The 20044-nt window shown below is 34.4% G+C and overlaps 2 protein-coding genes across 2 annotated transcripts; one reads left to right on the forward strand and one right to left on the reverse strand.

Annotated features, from left to right (window-relative positions):
* The first annotated feature begins 5537 nt into the window (after positions 1–5537).
* Positions 5538–12848, forward strand: LOC113072943 (protein RTF2 homolog). The gene is made up of 6 exons (XM_026245822.1): positions 5538–5690; positions 6427–6521; positions 7109–7202; positions 9301–9440; positions 11336–11414; positions 12774–12848. Exons 1-6 carry the CDS (start codon positions 5622–5624, stop codon positions 12831–12833), a joined length of 537 nt encoding a protein of 178 aa, XP_026101607.1. The 5' UTR covers positions 5538–5621; the 3' UTR covers positions 12834–12848.
* An 829-nt stretch (positions 12849–13677) lies between these two features.
* LOC113072942 (beta-1,3-galactosyl-O-glycosyl-glycoprotein beta-1,6-N-acetylglucosaminyltransferase 7-like) lies at positions 13678–20013 on the reverse strand. Its single transcript, XM_026245821.1, has 4 exons — positions 19579–20013; positions 15218–16204; positions 14960–15055; positions 13678–14176 (listed from the first exon to the last, which is right to left on the reverse strand). Exons 2-4 carry the CDS (start codon positions 16167–16169, stop codon positions 13929–13931), a joined length of 1296 nt encoding a protein of 431 aa, XP_026101606.1. The 5' UTR covers positions 16170–16204; positions 19579–20013; the 3' UTR covers positions 13678–13928.
* Between the last annotated feature and the right edge of the window lie 31 nt (positions 20014–20044).

Consider the following 20044-nt stretch of genomic DNA (forward strand, 5'->3'; position numbering starts at 1 on the left):
GGAAAAGGCCTGAGCGGCGGATGAGGAGTGGGGGGTTGAATGGGTTTCCCTCTGTATTTCATTCTTCAGGCATCCTTTATTAGCCAATTACGGATATGCCACTGCAGTGGAAAGAGTGCATTTGCAAAGACAGATGAATTACATTTTGTCTTGATGAGGGAAAATTGGTGCGGGCATGCATCATCCGTAGGGGTATCATATTTGTTGGAAATGTCTGTTGTTGGTGTTCCCATTTTGGTGATACAAAATGATCTGGAAAACGACTGGACTACGTTACCCACAATGCACCAAGATGGGGATGCTTTGCAAGCATGCATTTATAATTGAGACTACTTGCACATTTTGAGGTTTTAGAGAAAATAGGATCTTTGCCATAGCGAGCTTTGAGGGTGGAATGATGTTCAACGTCACTTTTTCCCCGAAACACTGGAAAATAGAGAAACGTGTGACAATGTCTGTTTATTGTTCTTACTGATTTCTTAAGACAAGACATTCCATGCTATGGATGCCCATTTCTGCCACTGAATAAAACATTTAGAACAGATGATTGCAACTTTTTATCTCACGATTCTGACTTATTTTCTCACATTTGTAAGTTTGCATTTCACTACTTTGGCAGTTTGTTTGCAATTGCGTGTTTATATCTTGCAATTCTGATTTTTTTCGTATGCTTGTTTATATAAGGTCCGATAAAGTGCAATTGCAAGTTATCAAGTTCAATTTAGAGAAAAAAAAAAAAAAAATTATATATATATATAATATATATATATATATATATATATATATATATATATATATATATATATATATATATATATAAACAAAATGAAACAAGAACTTATGAAATGTACAAATGTTTGTGCTGGAAATGTATGCAAATTTATACATATTGAATTATGTAATGGCTCATTTGCATACTTTTGGTAAACAAACATATACAGGGATATACAGGAAAAATATAATGTACTAAATTAAATAATTAATTTTCATATATGGGAAACTAGAGCTTATATATTTTAAATACTTTTATACACACAGAGTACCATATATTATCACATGTGTACTGAAGTGGATATAACATAAAAGGCATTGTGATATAAAAGTAAATATATATTTTTCAATATATAAAAAGTGGCAATTCCTTATGTACAGTATAATTCAATATATTGTAATATATTAAAACAATATATTATTCTGTATATATAAATATATTGTTAATATTTACCAGTAATATTCTGGTCTCTAGATATGGCTCAGGTATGAATATGGCTCTACGTATGGCTTTATAATATAAATTAGTCTGTGGGAGTTTTATGTCGTAAACATTAGTAAGCATCACTAATATTCATTGTAAATGATTGAGTCATATAGTAATGAGCACATTCTGGAGCAAATTACAATGACTGCAGTTTAATGACCTCCTCAAAAGTCCACAGATATGTTAAAATTGACCATAATCACTGACAAATTGGCTCTGTACTTCAGTTATCCAGGTGCACACAGAGGAAACAAGACGCAGAAAGCCTCTCGTTTTCAAAGTGTCTGCTGTGAAATGCACATGGCCCTCCATATTTTGAAGGACTACTTCTTGAAACCTAATCAAGATATGCTTTCCCCTCCCTGCGCGCATTATGAGACTTATTATTTTAACCCCGAATGCGCTGTATGATGTCTATACCATATCTGCCGGCCAAGATTTCTTAGCTTCCTGCTTAAGCGTAAAAAAAAATAAAAAATCAACATTCCTCTGGGTTCCCGATTCTGGGCTGCTCGAAGCAGCAGAAGACTCGTGGAGTCAGGATGGGATGCAGCCAGTACAAACACAGCAATGCCTGGCCAATTAGACATGCTAAATGCATTTGATTCAGTGCCCTGTGAACCCTGATGTGTTCAATTAAACACGCCTCATCTCAATGCACCCGTTCAACCTGATTAAGCTGAACGCTTCAATGGCACGAATGGAGTTTCTCGATTCTCTTGAAAGTCATTTTGGCTTAATAATATGGAGTTTTATGCTCACCCCAATGAGGTTTTCTTGCAATATAAAAGAGTTCTGATTTTGACTTGCATAATTCATTGAGACAAAAAGTAGCCTGAACTCAATTTCATCTGGTTAACTTTTAGCTTTTTTAGCCACTGCTGATAAATTAAGTTATTGTGCACTAAAAAAGATTTTCTCTGTTGACAGCCATTGACACGTAGCCCTGTATTTTGATAAAATAACATATTTTCAGTTTTGCATGCAACATGTAATTCAAATTGTCAATATCTTACAGAAGATGTTTCACCACCTGACCATTTTTGTACAATAATAGTGATTGTTGGTTGTTGTTTATGTCCACCCATGCTCCGTTTACTGAAGCCTGTTCTAATCTGCGGCCTATTATGCATCAAATTAGTTTGCATTTTTAAACATTCGCTCACTAAAAAATAAATAATTTCTGATCAATGATTTGATAACCAAAAACAATCTAGAATTTATGCTTCTAAATGAAACATGAAGACAGCTGTAGTGCACCAATCCTCAATGAAACATCCCCCTCCTAACTTTACTTTTATAAGTGTCCGCAGAGCTGTTAGGAGAGGTAGAGGTGGAGCTGCTCTATTTAAAGATGTCTATCAACGCAAGCAAGTGTCATTTGGTCAGTACTGTCTTTTAAATATCTAGGTATTGTGCTGAAAGCTGCTCCACACATTCTGTTTATCATTATTTACAGGCCTCCAAAATACTCTCCAGCCTTTGTTGAAGAGTTCACAGAACTGATATCACTGATTTCTTCAGAGTTTGACTGTTTTGCTATTGGATTTTAATATTCACATAGATAATTCAGAAATCAAAACTGCAACAAAAAAATACCACTAAAAAATACTTTTGACCTGATTCAGCATGTGCGTAGACCCACACAAAAAAAAGAAAAAGAAAGAAAAAACACGTACTATACCCAAAGTTTTTAATGTATAGGCCTATTTGACATAAACATTTTATATTATAGATGTTTCACCACTGACCAGTAGCTTGAAATAGACTGCAAAAAGGTCTGATATAGAGTGATCAATAACATGATGCATTAAAGTTCAGGCGATTGGCTCAAAAAAAAAAAAAAAAAAAAAAAAAGAACAGAAATTCTGCCATTGAGATTCATTGGGAAGTTATTTCCAGGTATATTAAAATTCCTTGGATCTAAAGCATCATTTGAAAAGTGAAATTACTATGCCTTGATTTATATATTTTTTCATCCTAGGAATAACATACACAGCAAAAACAGGAACATGCCTAAGAAAGCACATGAGGTCAGTTTTGATTTCATGTTGACTTCAAGCTAAACTCAATTTGAAAGGTAAATGTAGTGGCAATTAAATTGAGATAAATGGCTATACTTTTCTGAGCGTGCTCAGACGTGAATCTAAGAGAGTGAAATTGTTTATTACAGCTTGAGAGCGCAAGAAAACGCATATGGATCCGCACCACTGTGTTGAAAGACACTTTAAAGTATTTGAAAGAGTGTACTAACAGATTAGAGCACTCCTTGATCTAATGAAAATCCATATTGCTAAACATTTAGCCATGAGAGAGGCATCCGTAATCTAATAAGACACTTAACACAATTTCTGAATTACTGGTAGCAAATAGATAATGGATATGAACTATATGGGCCTTACTTGATAATGTCAAATATAATGAAAAATTTGTGCATGCATATTCTCATAGTCATTATTATAACACCTCATATTAGAAATATAGACACATTAACACCGACTTAACCATATCCATTGTTTTACACCATGCACTGTAATAAATTATACAGCCACAGTCGTACTTTACATACCGCTGCACAAACTAATGGTCACTCTAATGTGCACATCAATGTTAAACCAATCAGTCGTTCCTGAAGGCACAGGAAATAGACTTTATTAGCACTCACCTTCTCTCCTAAGACAACTTTTAGCTCTCATCCACACAATTAGACTAAGTGGCCTGTCACTGACCATTTCAATTCATATTCATTGTCCGCAGCATCAGAATTGCCATGAAAATGCTGGATGTTCAACTGCATCTGGCCGTACAGTAATATAAGAGTCGGTCAAGCCATTCCTCAAAAACATCAGTTAGTTAAACTGGATGAATGGTCATCCGATGCCAAATCTCAGCAAGTTTATGTGATTCTTTAGGGTTAATGAACCATACTTTGGTTAAAATTTCTTAATGGTAGTGTAAAAACTATTTTTATCTTGTCAAAATCAGCTGTGTTCACAGCAATCTGTTCTGTTGCATGTTCCTTTAAATGCTAATGAGCTCTGTTGACCCCGCCCCTCTCCATGACCATAGACTGTATAAAGGGGCATGACGAACCTTTAGTGTGTACACACCTTTTTTACACAGTCTATGGTACACACACACTGCCAAAAACATTTAAAAGTGAATTTTGCCTCCGATGACCCCTTTACCATGCATTAATAATAGCATTTTTCAAGCTTGTTGTTGCACAAATTTCTCTTGCAAAATGTACTGTAGTGTTACAGTGATATTAGATAGAAAAAAGCCTGCTATTGAATGAATACCATACTAATTTTATCAGAGTACATGCTCATTAAACATGGTATTACCATGCTACACAGGTACAAAATACAGAAAAAGTAAAACCTTGCTACTTTTTGTTCTTTTTTTTTTCTTTTTTTTATGTTCTAAGAATGTTCTGCTTAAGTTTCCATTATGGAAAAATGATTTCTGAATATTCTCTGAACATTCATAAATGTTTAAATAATGCTTGAAGACAACATTAAGGGGGACATTTCATTATTTTTCAAACATTATGGGAATTGCTTTTGAATGTTCACTAAAACATATTTGAGGAATGTCTTACTAAAATGTCTCAGAAAAACATTGCATAAACAATATATAGTTTTTGTGCTGACGTTTTGAGGCTATTATTAAAGTAAATGCACGTTCTGTTTACGTTCTGTTTGGGGGAAGTGTGTGTGTGTGTGTGTTCACTGCTCTGTGTGTGTGCACTTTGAAATGGTTAAATGCAGATCATGAATTCTGAGTATGGGTCACCATCACTGATCTATATATATCTCTATACATGTTCTATATTATAGATCAGTGGTCACCATACTTGGCTGAATGTCACGTCACTTCACCGCACATTACTGGCGTTCCGAAAATGTTTCCTTTCAGTTGGCCTTCTTTTACTGTCTATGGTTGGACTGGTAGTAGCATGCTATTAATTTCAAATGACCTTGGTACCATGTTTTTTTTTTTTTTTTTTTTTTTGCAGTGTTTTGTGTCAAGATGAATAACTTAAGAACATATTGTTGGTATAATTTTATTTTGGCTCCAAAATTTTGTCATTTAATTGTAATTTTTTGTGAATTAAACCATCCAGCACTTCAGTCATCTTAAAGCCGTTTTTATGTATTGATCGCCATCTAGTGGCTCGTGTTAGAACAGCATCTAACTGAGGTGTAATGTTTATGCCGGCCTCTAGGCGGCGGCATCTAAAAAAGAACCGCAAACTCACAGCTGACGCTCTTCAGTGACGTTCTTTGCTGTTTACAGTTCTGCCGTTTAGCTTCAGCTTAAGTTCTCTCAGGTTCTCTCAAGTTATCGTATTTCCACCATGGGATGCGACGGTGGAACCATTCCTAAAAGACACGAACTGGTTAAAGGACCGAAAAAGGTTGAAAAGGTAAAGACGTCGCGCTAAACTCTAGATTATTGTCATAAACCTCATCAAATTAGCGTTTAGCGTCTTAGCATGTCATTAGCTCGTGAGTTTTTTTTCAACCTCTGTAGAATTTCAATAAACCAAGAATGGTTCAATGTGTTTTAAATAAACCTTTATTGTCTGGACATAAACACACTGCAGTACTTGGAAATACACCCTTTGTAACGTTGCTGAAATTCATAAACCATGGTGTTTACATAGTAACGTAACGTACACTATACTATTAACTGTTACCATGATAATGTAAATGGTGTTTATATCATAGTTCATGAATTTCAGTACCATGCCATGTTTTTAAAGTATCACCATTTTAATACTGTATTACAGTGTCACGTTGTGTGAGCGTTATGACCTAAATATTGAACTATTATGATTTGATTAATTTGCATATTCATAAACCCTTGAAACCCCTTTGTGAGGGTTTATGAATACACACACACACACACACACAAAACTCAAATATATTTAATGTTAAATATAATATTAATAAAATATCATATTTATAATCTTTGGGATCGGTGTAGCTTTTTTAGCTTCATAACAGCCATTTATTAAAACTGTATTAAGGCTTTTTGTGCATGCATTTCATATTTGTATTTACAGCAGTTACTGAATACGCTAACTATTTTTTGTAGGACCCTCATAATACGGACATTTATTGCTGTGGTTCATAAATCTGAACGTTTTTGTTTTACAGGTTGATAAAAACGCAGAACTTGCTGCCAAATGGAGATATTGTGCATTGAGTCAAGAGAAGCTGAAGCGGCCCATAGTCGCCTGTGAGCTGGGCAGGTACGGGATTCAATTATATTCATGTTTTTGCTTTCAGCTAGCTAAAGCAGCTGTTTTTTATTTATTTAGTAAGTGAACATATGATAAGAAGGATCAGTGCAGCATAATTATTGTCAGATGGACCTTTATTTCGACCGACAATGACTTTCTGCTTTACATAAGCCCTGTTCTAAAGATTCACCATTATTATTGCATAACAGCCGACCAGTGTTTAACTGTGGTATCTGAAATAAGATCAGACTAACCGCCATGCATGGATCCTCACGAAAACGCTCCACAGTTTTCAATAGAATTTGAATTTTTTTTGAATAAGCGTCTTTTAGCGACCGACGAGTGTTTTGAAATCGCAGCTCTGGTAAGCATATTTTTAAATATTAAAATCCATTCTGCTGATACTTACTGGTGATGCATTGTGAAGAATTCAGATTTGTTTTCTGTATTAAAAATAAATATCCCCATAGTCCCTGAATTATTTAGCATGCATCTACAATATTTCTGCCAAAATAGTGTTACTATAGTGTTAATATAAAGTGAAGCCAAGGGTGAATTTTGCAGTATCTGCTTAAAAATGATTTTTCTTCCACCAGACTGTATAATAAAGATGCGATCATTGAGTACTTGTTGGATAAATCAGCGGAGAGACCGAACACCGAGGTTGTTGCACACATCCGTAGCCTCAAGGTCAGTAAACACAGACAAATGATCATAATCATATTAAAATATATGCTGTATGCCGAGTGAAAAAAAAAAAAAACTGGCTGTAAATGTGAGAGAAAATGTTTTCTTATGTCATGTAAATATCTAACTGCATTTAAGTCTTCTGATTATTGGAAATAATCACATTATACATACAGTCGGCATCTAGTCATAGTTGGGGGCGGAGTCGGCGTGGGGGACAACACAGCGAACATCGTGTGTATTTGAATGACAAAAATGCACATATTGAGCGCTCATTCCCAGAGATGCGTGGAACAATTCTATTCTCCTTTAACTTTAATATTCATATTCAATTCAATTCAAGTTTATTTGTATAGCGCTTTTTACAATACAAATCGTTACAAAGCAACTTTACAGAAAATTATGTTTCTACAATATTTAGTAGTAGCTAGTAGTTTTTGCACGTTTGACAGGATTTTATAAAAAATAATAATAATAATACAAGACGTAGTCAGCTAGACGATGAACTATCATATACACTAGTCCATATCGATATTTGATATTCGACATTTTACAGCCGTACTGTAGATGTATTCATTCAAAAATAACCATATGTCGTGACGTTCTGTTTTATATAGCCAGGTCCATTTGTGACTGGATTCCGCGATTCTATACGTGTTGCTTTGCAAACACAGATGGTGTGAATTTATGCATGAAAGTGTAAAAGTTCAGACACAAAACCAAGTTGTTACTTGTCCTCACACTTTTTTTTAAGTGGGTATACGGAAATCCTTGGTCTTTTCTAGTGGTATCACGTAGACTACACCTCTTAGCAGACGTGTTTTCATGCGAGTTTAGGTTCGACATTAGGCTAACGTTACATAGTTTTGCTTCAGATAGAATAATAAGGCTAATTATATATGCATGCCACTTTCTGAAACAACCTTACACAGTTTTGATAACGTTATAATAAACACAATGTCAACGTAGCCTGCCTGTGATGAAAGGTAGACTGCACTCACACACTCACACACTCACACACACACTCACACACACACTCACACTCTCACACACACACACACACACACATGCTTAGTCTTGGGATTCCATAACTTCACTTGATCATCCTGACAACTTATTGCTTGTATTTTGTCATCCTTTCCAGTTCTGTATGTTTATCAGGAAGGATGTAGAACTTTAATTCATAATTTGTTAGTTTATTGGAGGTACAGAAAACGACACAGCAACTATTTGGCATGATTGTGTATTTCAATTGGTGCCAATGCAATGTTTTCCCCCACGGGCTAAATTCACATCACGTGACTGGGTGTTCCCAGACCAACCGTCTGTATGTATCGGTGCACGTATAAATGTAGTCACTGAGATACTCACATAGTTTTTGTTAATGCTTTGAATTATTATTATTATTTTTTATGTCCTTTAGATTTGATTTTTTTTTTTATATGCACTGTTTAATTAAATCTTTAATGTCTTTTAGATTTTTTTTTTTTTTAAATCTGCACTGTTTAATTACATTTTTAATGTCTTTTAGATTTGATTTTTTTTAAATCTGCACTGTTTAATTAAAATGTTAATGTCTTAGATTTTATTTTTTTTTTTTTTAAATATGCACTGTTTAATTGCATTTTTTATTTTATATATTTACAGTGATTTACAGAAGGCACCCACTAAAATAAATGTCTTTCATTGTAACAGTATTTTATATTTAATATATTTTATTAAGGATCACACTGCAGCCTAAACCCTAATCAATTGTAATGTTAAATCATCACAGATCTTTACCAGCATCATTCAGATCCCATTTGTCAACTACAAGTCATGTAAAATATCATAAAATGTACTATGATCCCATATTTTGATATTTGAAGGTTATTTGAATCATTAAAGTATAAAATTTACTTGCATTTAATAAGGTTTCGATGCATATAAAATCACTTTTGTGAATTTAACATCAACTTTTCTTTCAATTTCAGTTGTAGATTTTTTTTTTTAGTACACCTTAAATGTTGTCTTTACAGCAAGATGAAAAAAGGCTTAGTTAATGTTTATATAACAACTTTTCAAATGTTTTTAGTTCTAATAATCCTGGTGTGTTCGACAGGACGTGAAGGAGCTGAATCTGACAGATAACCCAGCGTGGGAGGGTGAGAGACACAACATTAAAGGGGACCGTTATGAAGACATGCACTGTGCTATGTTCATCTGCCCTGTGGTTGGTCTGGAGATGAACGGAAAACACAAGTAAGACCACAGCCTTTTAAGCTCATGCACCACTTTTGACTTCAACCACAACACTGAATCATACTTCAAAGAAGAAGTGTGTGGTGTTGTTATACTTCCTTCCATCTCAGTGTAATGTAAAGAATCAACTTGAAGAAAGCTCTTCGCTAATGTGTGGATTCTGCTCAAAGACATTCAGTGTTCAGGAAACTTGTTTAAAAAAACACAGCAAACCTATTGGTGCCTAAAAGACATGCTTCACACAAAAGAGAAGTTTTATACTCTGAAAATGTAGTATAATTCATTGGTTGGTGGTAATTTGGGTGCATTTTTTGTAGGGATGCATCGATACGATACTCGGGATCGGTATCGGCTCCGATACTTGTATTTTCTCTGGATCGAGTATCGGTGAAGCGAGATCGATCCAAATCCGATATTGTGCGTATACTATACTGTGTTATTGGTGTTGAGCTACACGAAAGGCACAAGAGCTGTTCTTTCTTGTGCTGTCCTTTCTATCACACGTGGTTGCCTTTAGTACTGTGCTATACATACATTTAAAAAAAAAAAAAAAAACTTTTAGATTTCTTTAAGAATGTATATACTTGTTCTTACATGAATGTATTTCACAACAATAAGAGAGCAATGTGTTACATTTTACCAGATTTTAGACTTATTCATTTTTATTTGTAAATAAAATATTTCAGTAGATTTTATAAAATTATTGTGCACCCGAGATTTTTCTACAATCTAGAGTATCTTTTGCTGCTGAATTATCCACTAACCTAGTTTATAATAGTATTTTTGACATAGTTTATGATCATATATTTTTTAATTTGTTCTTTTTAATACAAATGAAGTTTGTATATGTAGTAGATTGTGATTAATGATCAGGTCAACAAAGAGAAGTATAGAAATTCTACATTGATAAAAAAAACCTGTGCTGTATCGGATTGGATCAGTATCGGCAGATACTCTGAATTTTCAGTATCGGATCAGAAAAAATGGTATCGTTGCATCCCTTATTCTTTTTGTCACTATATAAAAAAAAAATCACCTGATCACATCTTTTACTTACTTTAACTACTTTTTCTTACTGTTTTTATTTTTTATTTTTAATCATTTTTCTTCACATTCACGTTTTGCTTTGTAGACTTCCAATTAGTTTTTGGGCAGTACATGTTTCTGCATAGACAAAAAAGATATAGTTTGCATACAAATTGCTCATTAGTTAATGCATTAGTTATCATAACAGTGATCATATTCTATGGCATTTATTACTTGAAATAATAAATGTATTGGTATGTAGAAATTAAAATTAAACTGCTATATTAATAAATGCATTAAAATAATTTATTGTTAGTTTAGATTATGATGAAAATATCATAAACAAAAGAATGTAATCTAAATCCAGTTTTTTTCTTTATAAACTAACTTTATTTGATTACATTTTGCACTAAGGTTTAGTTTGTCAATAGTTAACTACATTAATTGACGCTGATTTCGGTATTTACAAACACATTTTTAAAATCATAAGTTATGCATTAAGAACTAACATGAACAAACATTGAATTGTAACAATGTAGTTGTAAATTATTATAATAAAAGCTATTTATATATATTTAATATTATTCTTATATTGATGTCACATTGTTCAATATTTGATCTAATAACATTATAAAATGTGACAAAAGTGGCTGCTGTATATTGATGTAACTGGATTTTCTATTCATATATATAGTCCAACACAGTAAAAATGTCAATGTGATAACTACAGAAAAACCCTATAGATACTCCCTTAAAGTTTAAAGCTGCCAGGTGGAAAATATGTATTGGCTTTATCATATTGTTAAATCCCTGTTTCCACGAGATGCTTTTTGTGTTTGTAATCACAGTGTTGTTCTGTCTGTCTTGAGGTTTTTATACCTGCAGACCTGTGGGTGTGTTTTCTCCGAACGAGCGCTCAAAGAGGTGAAGACTGAAATCTGCCACAAGGTAAGTTTTGAATCTTTACCTGTTATCGATCTCTTCCTTTTGCCTTTGCATAGGCGCTTTATTATTAAAGCAGCTGTATGTTTCTAATGTTCCTGAAACCTTAGACCATAAATGACCAGAGGCATTATGTAATTCATTGTTTACTTTATGGAAATTGTCCACATACATAATCTTAGTTAAATGTTGATCAAAGGTCAAAGATAATGGTTTTCAATAGATCTTAATGCGTTTTCATTTAGCGTGCAGTTTTTCATAAAGGCTGTTTTGTTTATAATTTGTTTATGCTAATGCACATGCACAGCCTGAACAAGCATAAAAGAAATTGCCTAATTTGCACCACAAAAATATATTATATATACTTTTTTTTTATCATTTACAATAGAAAACAGCAATGTTTAATAAAACAAATTACTATAATACACACATACACACACACACACACACACACACATATATATATATATATATATATATATATATTATTATTAAATTTTTTTTTTTTTTTTTTTTTTACTGTATTTATGATTCAAAAACATAGAAAAAAATAAAAAAAATATTCCAAGTGTTTGAGTGGCATATGTTAATATATATTAATGGAACAAAAATTTTTTTTTAAAAAGCAGATTTTTCTATTAAAGCTGTACTTTCTGTTTGGGAGTGTTACCAAGATGACCTCTTTGACAGTATTGACAGTATACTGTAACACACTTTTATGTGTTTATTGCAGAAATGTTGGTTTTCTAACTGTGAACCACGATTTCACCCTCAAGTCTCTCACATATATCTAGTTTGACAGTTTCAAATGCGGATGTGGACAATGTGTTATCATCACAGATGAAGATAAGCTCTGAGATCAATAGCCAGCAGTTCTGCTTGTGTTTTTCTGTGTCCAGGTGATTTGTCAGGTTTCTTGTAATGTGTGCTCTTTCTGCTGTGTTTACGCTTGTGATTGGATGGAGTTGGACCGTGGCTAATGACCGCGTCTTGTCTTTCCCTCTCAGTAGTGAATCATTGACCTCCCAGTCCCTTGCCTCGGTCTAATTGGTTTCAGGCTCAGCTAGCTGCCGTTTCTCTGTGGCATATGTCTCAATTAATCCATGCATTATGGCGGAAATAGGGAAACTGCATCCTGCTGTCCATCTCTTCTCCAAACTGGCATAAACATGTCAGATCGGTGCATAGCATGCTGTGCCTCGACAAACATTCAGCTGTATTTGAATATAGAATATAAATCTCGGAGGGTTTTTTATTTCCAAGCAAATTTTTAACTATTCCTGGTGCTGTTAATCATAACCTGTGGTTATGTATTGCGTTACATGTGTCTAGGTTTTGAATAGGCATTTTTCATTCTGTCTCCAGGGAAAGCTGACCAGATCGAATGGCTTAAACCTTTTTTGTTGTTGTAGTAGTATCACTTAGAGCAGAACACAGTTGAGGACCATGGGCTGAAATAAATAAAGTTATGCTTCAGTGGCATGTTTTTCTTCTCAAATTTTCATTTTATTTCATTTCTGATTTCATACATTAAGCTTTTTAATTTATGTAAAAGCATTTAAGCAAATACAGATATCTTAGGAGACTTGGGAGTCGTACTTACCCACCTGCTTTCTATCCACCAGGTGAAAATGATCATAAAGTCAGAATGTTTAATAAAGTATCAGCACATCTCTCCTCAAAAAATATGAATTGAGAAATAATTTATGTCTGTATTGTAAATGAATGACACATGGCAGTATATATCATCAACTGTAGTACCAATTTGTGGTGATATGTTTGACTAAATGTCTATTAGTGGTCGTGATTTAAGTGTTAATGTCTATATTAAGTTATTTTGTCAGCGTCCCCACCCAAAAAAAAGACAATATTTTATTTAACCAAGTTGCTAAAGACTCACTCACATTTATTAAAACCACAGTGGAAACAAAAGTGCTTTATGTGTTCGGCTGGGTTTTTATCAATTTAATCAAAAAAATTCAACAAAAAATGAAGCACAAAAATTGAACAATATAAACAACGCTGAAATCCATGTTGAAAACCAAATTGACTTGAGCAGATGTTAATGTGTACATAATTAGTAAAATGCGCCTTACAGTATGAAAGTATTACAGTGGCATGCCGTAATGATGCTCACTAATCTCTTGACTAATGATTGGCTTTGTAAGTCAAAAATTACAGTATTTTCAAACTTTTTACTCAGTTACCGTATATATCACAGTATAATGTCCTTTGATTGTAATAAGTGTTTGTTGGATTTCGCCTCGGATTTTTATACCTTTCTTTATTATTTATCCACTTTAAACAGTGCATTATGCAACAGTTAATAAATAAAAATAAATATAAATGACTATTACTTTTAACAGCACAACAGTTATATTACTCATCACGTTTTCAACATGTATACACATCACGAGCTGCATTGCCATGGGGCGTGCATATTGACGCACATTGACCACAGTGACCGCATTTGCACCGTAAAGCAGAAAATGTTCCAGTTAGGTTTTTGTTGGTGTTTGCTCAAAAACAGTCCCCTGGTTTTAAAATGAGTGTGCTGTTGATGACTTCAACCTCTGTGGTGAGACGCCATGATGGTTGAACGGGAACCGTAGCTTGCTTGAGAATTTTATGTCGGTGCCACAGTTCTAGACAATCTAGGGCTTCTGGGAAGTTTGCAGTCTCAAATTTATTCGCAAACATGCTCTCTCTTTCAATAAGCCACGGTAAGTCACCAATCCCGTAAACGCAGATATCCCTGATGTATTGTCCTGTAGAAACAAACACAATGGTTTTGGTATCCATAGACACAAGATTGCTGTCTTATGTTTACATGAAAATACAGCCTGTTGTTTGGGAGATCTAATATTATAATGACTGTGCAAAAGCCTCAGTTAGCTTGGTCTTAAATAAATGCAATATCAAGCTTTCTTATAACAGGGTTTCTTTGGGACTTTAAAAAGTCTTAATTCCTAATCTAATTCCTAATAATCAGAGGAGAAAAAAAAAACGTAAATTTGTAAAGTCATTCCATTAAATGTTGCATTCACTGCATTTTTGTTTTGTTTTCCAACACACATATCTTAAGCCTTAAATCAAGATATTTACTTGAGATGCAAACTGAGCATGTTCAGACTTGTGTTCTGAGTTATTCTGAGTTTAGACTTGAAAAACGCCCACGCACAGCCCTGAAAGTGGGGTATGAAAACTTTTTCTCATGGATTTTTCTCAGCCCTTTAGCAGATGTCACTTGTGAAATTACACAATATAAAATGTGTTGCTTATTCAAGACATTCACTTTTACAGACCTTTATGATGTATTGTGTTCTATTCGATTACATTTTCTTTACTTTGTCTTAAAAAGGTTAACAAAACAATTACATTTGCCTTCATAAAACCTGCAGAAACCATGGATAAACATGGCATTGTATACTAGAAATATCGTTGATTCTGTGACAAATCGCTTTGGATAAAACCGTATCCTGTGTAAATAAAAATAAAATACAAATTATGTCTATGTCGGAGTAAAAGGTGTTCGCTTGACATTCGCGTACCTTTACAGCCCTGGTGTGCTGTACCTTCTTGGTCCCTCCATTTGATTGCACGGACGTTACCTTCCCATTCGCCTTCTACGTAACTGCCAGGTGCTTCTGAGTAAACACGCAAGACCAATTTCATGATTGGAAGACCACATGCTTCTAAGCAGTTTTCTGTTATCAATATTTCGGTTATCTTGCTTAATCACTGACTGGAACTGAGTCAACATTGCATTTTAGAGCAAACACACTCATGATTATTGCCGTCTGACTTACCTTTCATGTGGTTCAGCGTCACCCAGTAATGCTCATCAGGGCTGAAGGTGTCTCTAGACCACTCCAGCAAGTCTTTAGGCACCTTGTCGTTGAGGACAAACTCCACAAACGGTCTTGTTAAGGAGTAATAGGCAGTCCCGAAGTACATTGTCAGGTTGTGAGGAGGCGGATCCTTCTTTTGACCCTTGCCTTTTGGTGCAACATGGGTGCCTTTTACCTCCTCGTACTGAAACTCAGTCCTGTGCTTCATAGTGGGTGGCTGCTTGATTCCTGGCGTCATGTTCCTGTCTTTCCATTCGGGTCCTTGCATGTATCGGACTAGCTCCAGGTTGGTCTGGATTGGGAAGTCCTGGCCGCACAGATTTATAACTCTTTTCCATTTTGTTGGAGACTTAACCAAGTCATTCATGCAGTTGATATCAGCCTGCAGACGGGAGAAGCCAGCGTAAGTCACTTTTTCGTTAATGGATGCCACAAAGACATTTGGGAAGCACCCAGCTAGGTTTCGGACGCTCGTCTTGTATTCTTCCGGTGCTTTAGCGTCTATGTGGATGCAGTACACATTCTGTGGCGCATAAATGGCTCTCAGTAGCCGCACAAATGTTTCCAGCTCTTTGTGGATGGTGATTATGAAAGCCAAAGGGAAGTCTTCTTCTTCTTTGCTCAGTGGCGCCATGATAAAGTGCAGATCTGACTGCAAAAGGGTGCAGTTTGCGTCCTGTTTGGTCTCATAGCTGATTTTCTTACAGTCTTTTCGCTGCCATGTAAACCCGGGAGTTGCAGGTGGTAGTATGTCACAGCTTTTGGGAGCTGGCGTGGTTTGTCTGCTCAATTCCGTTGAAGGAACTGGGGTGTTTGGTATCTTGGCTTTCAGGTAGATGGCAGAACATATTAGGATGCAGACTCCAAGGCAGAAGAGAAAACTGCACTTGGTGTTCTCAAGCTGGACCATAATAGTCCAGCATCTGAAAAGCAGCTACAGACCTCCTGAAGTGGAGCAGAAAATAATAAGAGGAAATTGCCAATACAAAGTGAAGTGCTCAGATATTACATTCCCTTTCTGTTAATCATTAAATAAGCACAGAAACCATAAACTTCTGGCATAACAGTTTGTTAATCCTGTTAATAAAAGAGAAGTATCTTCTGTTCATCAAGTCTGCATTTATTTGATTAGAAATACAGTGACAATGACAGTAATTTTATGAAATATTATAATTTGAAAGAACTGTTTCCTATGTGTGTTAGTGTCACAAGAAATCATTCTAATATGCTGATTTGCTGCTTAAGAAACTTTTCTGATTATTATCAATGATGAAAACAGTGATGCATTTTATTTCTCAGCATTTTTTTGATAGAAATCTTTAGTTACATTTATAAATTTCTTTATTGGATGTTTTGATGAATTGAATCCATCCTTGCTGAATGAAAGTATTTATTTCTTTCAAAAAGAAAATAAAATGTTTGAGTTTTTAGCTTAAATTATACACATTTTACTAAAGAATTGTGGTACTTTGAACAAATATATACTTGACTTTCCCACTTTTACCCAAGTCAAAATAATTTTTGTGGTAATCGGCATCACATAATCATTAGTTAGACGTTAAGTGTAACACTTCACATTAATCGTTAACATTAGTTAATGCATTACATATTGACTAGTAACATACAACATTTTTTTTCTACAGCATTTCTTAATGTTAATTCCATCATTGCATCATTTTCATTTAAAATACATTGTATTTTGTTTATTTACAGCTTGACAAGTTACTATTATAAGTGACCCTGGAGCACAAAAGTAGTCTTAAGTCTCTGGGGTATATTTGTAGCAGTAGCCAAAAAAAACATTGTATGGGTCAAAATTAACAATTTTTTCTTTTATGCCAAAAATCATTAGGATATTAAGTAAAGTTCATGCTCCATGAAGATATTTTGTAAATGTCCTACCATAAATATATCAAAAACGTAATTTTTGATTAGTAATATGCATTGCTAAGAATTCATTTGAATAACTTTAAAGGGGATTTTCTCAGCATTTTTTTTTTTTTTTCCACCCTCAGATTTTAGATTTTCAGATAATTGTATCTCAGCCAATATTTCCAATCCTATTAAACATACATTAATGGAAAGCTTATTTATTCAGCTTTTAGATGTTGTGGAAATATAAATTTCGAAAAAATGTACACTTAAGAAATTAACATTAACTAGTAGTGAGTGTCATAAAAGTTTGGTTTATTATCTTCTTTTAGCTAAACCCATTTACACGTCTAGATGTTTAAAATAGTTTAAAATAATTGTATTTATTTTTTGATCAATGACATTAAGATGAATCATGTAACTACATGAGCGTATGTTTTGGGTGGCTCCGTCTCAGCTGTGTTGTGAAGTCATGGACAGAATTGGTCATATCATTACTTCCATGGACAAACGTATTTTTCAACGGGCGTTTTCATTACTCAAGAGCATTTGCTTACTCTCATAATGACGCATAATTGTGCGGTCCCCTATCATACCCTTGACAGAAACGCCGATTGCCTTCACATCTCTATGAGGGGACAAAAGTCTTTTCCCACCTGGATCTAACTGTTGTGTCACTTTTTTTAAGCGCAGCAACCCTTGGGTTTCCTTTTAATAGCACCCCAGAGAGCTAGCTAGGTTCACTGCTGGAGGTCCCGGTTGTTGGACACAAATGAGTTTTAGATATCAGTTTAACAAGTGGTTTAATTAACCCTCAGGGGTTTATAAAACACGCTGACATTTTCCATTGTCACCTTAAAGATTGAAAAGCACACGCCGTTCTATCAGCATCATGTACAGTATGTGACAGATTACACTTTATCTCCAGTTTAAGATACCGCTATCAAATCAATTCTAGTTTAAAGACATCCAGAAGATTGTTAAAAATGGTGTGATGTAATTTTAAGAACTACTTAATGGAATACAGCACTGTTTGACATAATGGTTTTTTAGAAGCTATGACTGATAGAACTAAAGATATAATATGGCCATTTCGTGTGATTTAATTGGTTTAATTTTTGTTGGTTTAATGTACAGTGTTTTGCAACAGAAAAAAAAAGAATCAAAAATGGGGGTACGAAATGATTTTGAGTATACTTAATTTATTAGTAAAATGTTTTGATAAAACAGTTTAAAAAGATTAGATTTTTCTTAGTATATTTATGCTTTTAAAGCATTATACTGCATCTCCACAGTATTATGTTACTATTGTTGGAAGACTATTATAGTTCTTCTTAATAATATTTATTTTATTGTGTGTTTTTGGCATTTGATTTTCGTTATTTTCATCAGTTCTTTTGTTACATGCGATGCGAGCGGTGCAAGTAGATAGATCAATATGACAGGATGCTGTGGTTTTGCTTAATGCTTTAGATAGAAAGCAAATGCATTTCTGTTGAAATGCCTCATCAATGTCATGTTTAAGAAATCGAATTTTCAAAATGAGAACACCATGAGTTTTGATATTATTAATAACATTTTGGATTATTAAAGTCATCTAAAGTTCACTTCTTGACTAAATTCAAGTTGTTTTTTGAGTAACCGGTGACTGTAACAGATGGCTGTATTATACTGATTATAGTGAAAACAGGAAGAATCCAACCCTGACCACATTGTGTACTTCCCTTTTAGCTGATAACTTAATTAGGAATTGCATCATCATGAATGGTTATAGGAGAATTGTGAGAACAGTAGTCTGGGCCTTTGCTCGGGGCAAACAAACCATTTACCAAAGAAAACTTGCGCAACTACTTAAGTGGAAACTTTTACATCAAGCATAAATTGAACAGTAAAAATGAATCAAGTGTAAACGCACATGTATAGAGTTTGAAGTCTAGAAGGTCTTGACTGTTGATTGATTTTTGAAAGTGTTTAAAAAGCACGTGAACGTTAAAACTCATTTCAGATCTAAAGTTGTGTTAGTTATCAAAACCACAAAACTATATATTAATCACATCCTGAACTTTATACATATGCTTTCAGACAATCTCTGTGCCGTTACATGGTTTCTGTATCGAAAGGTGATTAATTTTCCTAATGTCTCAGTAGTTGTAAGATAACAAATGAAACTAAAACACCTGCTAAAATAACGAGTGAACAATCAAACCTCATGCTTCAAGAGTAACAGATTGATATCACAAAAAAAAAATGTGCTGATAGAGGTTTGTTTTTATTTTGACTTTGACAGTATAACCAGCCTTTATACATGATGCATTAGATTTTTTTGCAGTTAAAAGGCAAAATAAACCCTCTTTACAAGCTCTCCCCTACACGTTTTGGTTTTCTGAAGCATAAACATCAAGTGCATTAGACACAGGCCAATAATGCATGAGTCAAAGTGTGCTTACCTTTCAGCTCAAGCCGTTTCCTCTCCTTAAATAGAAAATGGGATTAAACATTCACAAACGCGCTTACATCCACATGACCTCTTTCTAAAACGCTCCTCTGTGAGCAGAAACCGCTGCGGAGCGCTTGCTATCAGTGCATCTGTTTCTGTGAGAGAGTGAAAGTGCTCTGGGTGTCAGCCTGTTGTTGTTGTTATGATGACGCTGTGTGAGAACGGTCCTCCCGCGACTGGGTTTGGCTGCTCAGTAACCCTCCCTATGAGAGGACATGAGGAGGAGCGTGGAGAGGTGAAAAACGGTCGACCCAGCCCTTGCGGTAATTTGTACCTCTTTTCCTAATCGTATTGTCATCAAGCATGGCTTTTCATTTTTAGCACGTCGAACCAGTTCTGTAACCTGTTGTATTCAGCTGAACTGGTTTAATATATTATATGGTTTCAGGTTTACTGTCGACTAAAGCGGATTTATT

This window comes from Carassius auratus, unplaced genomic scaffold, assembly GCF_003368295.1.
Source record: "Carassius auratus strain Wakin unplaced genomic scaffold, ASM336829v1 scaf_tig00011044, whole genome shotgun sequence".
In the NCBI taxonomy this organism is placed as follows: domain Eukaryota; kingdom Metazoa; phylum Chordata; class Actinopteri; order Cypriniformes; family Cyprinidae; genus Carassius; species Carassius auratus.

Coding starts and splice junctions, on each gene's coding strand:
- LOC113072942 (XM_026245821.1), bottom strand. CDS start 16,169: ATGGTCCAGCTTGAGAACACCAAGTGCAGTTTTCTCTTCTGCCTTGGA. Junction 15,056..15,217: donor GACGCTGAACCACATGAAAG/GTAAGTCAGACG, acceptor GTGTTTACTCAG/AAGCACCTGGCAGTTACGTA. Junction 14,177..14,959: donor AGCACACCAGGGCTGTAAAG/GTACGCGAATGT, acceptor TTGTTTCTACAG/GACAATACATCAGGGATATC.
- LOC113072943 (XM_026245822.1), top strand. CDS start 5,622: ATGGGATGCGACGGTGGAACCATTCCTAAAAGACACGAACTGGTTAAA. Junction 7,203..9,300: donor CACACATCCGTAGCCTCAAG/GTCAGTAAACAC, acceptor TGTGTTCGACAG/GACGTGAAGGAGCTGAATCT. Junction 11,415..12,773: donor AGACTGAAATCTGCCACAAG/GTAAGTTTTGAA, acceptor TTCTGTCTCCAG/GGAAAGCTGACCAGATCGAA.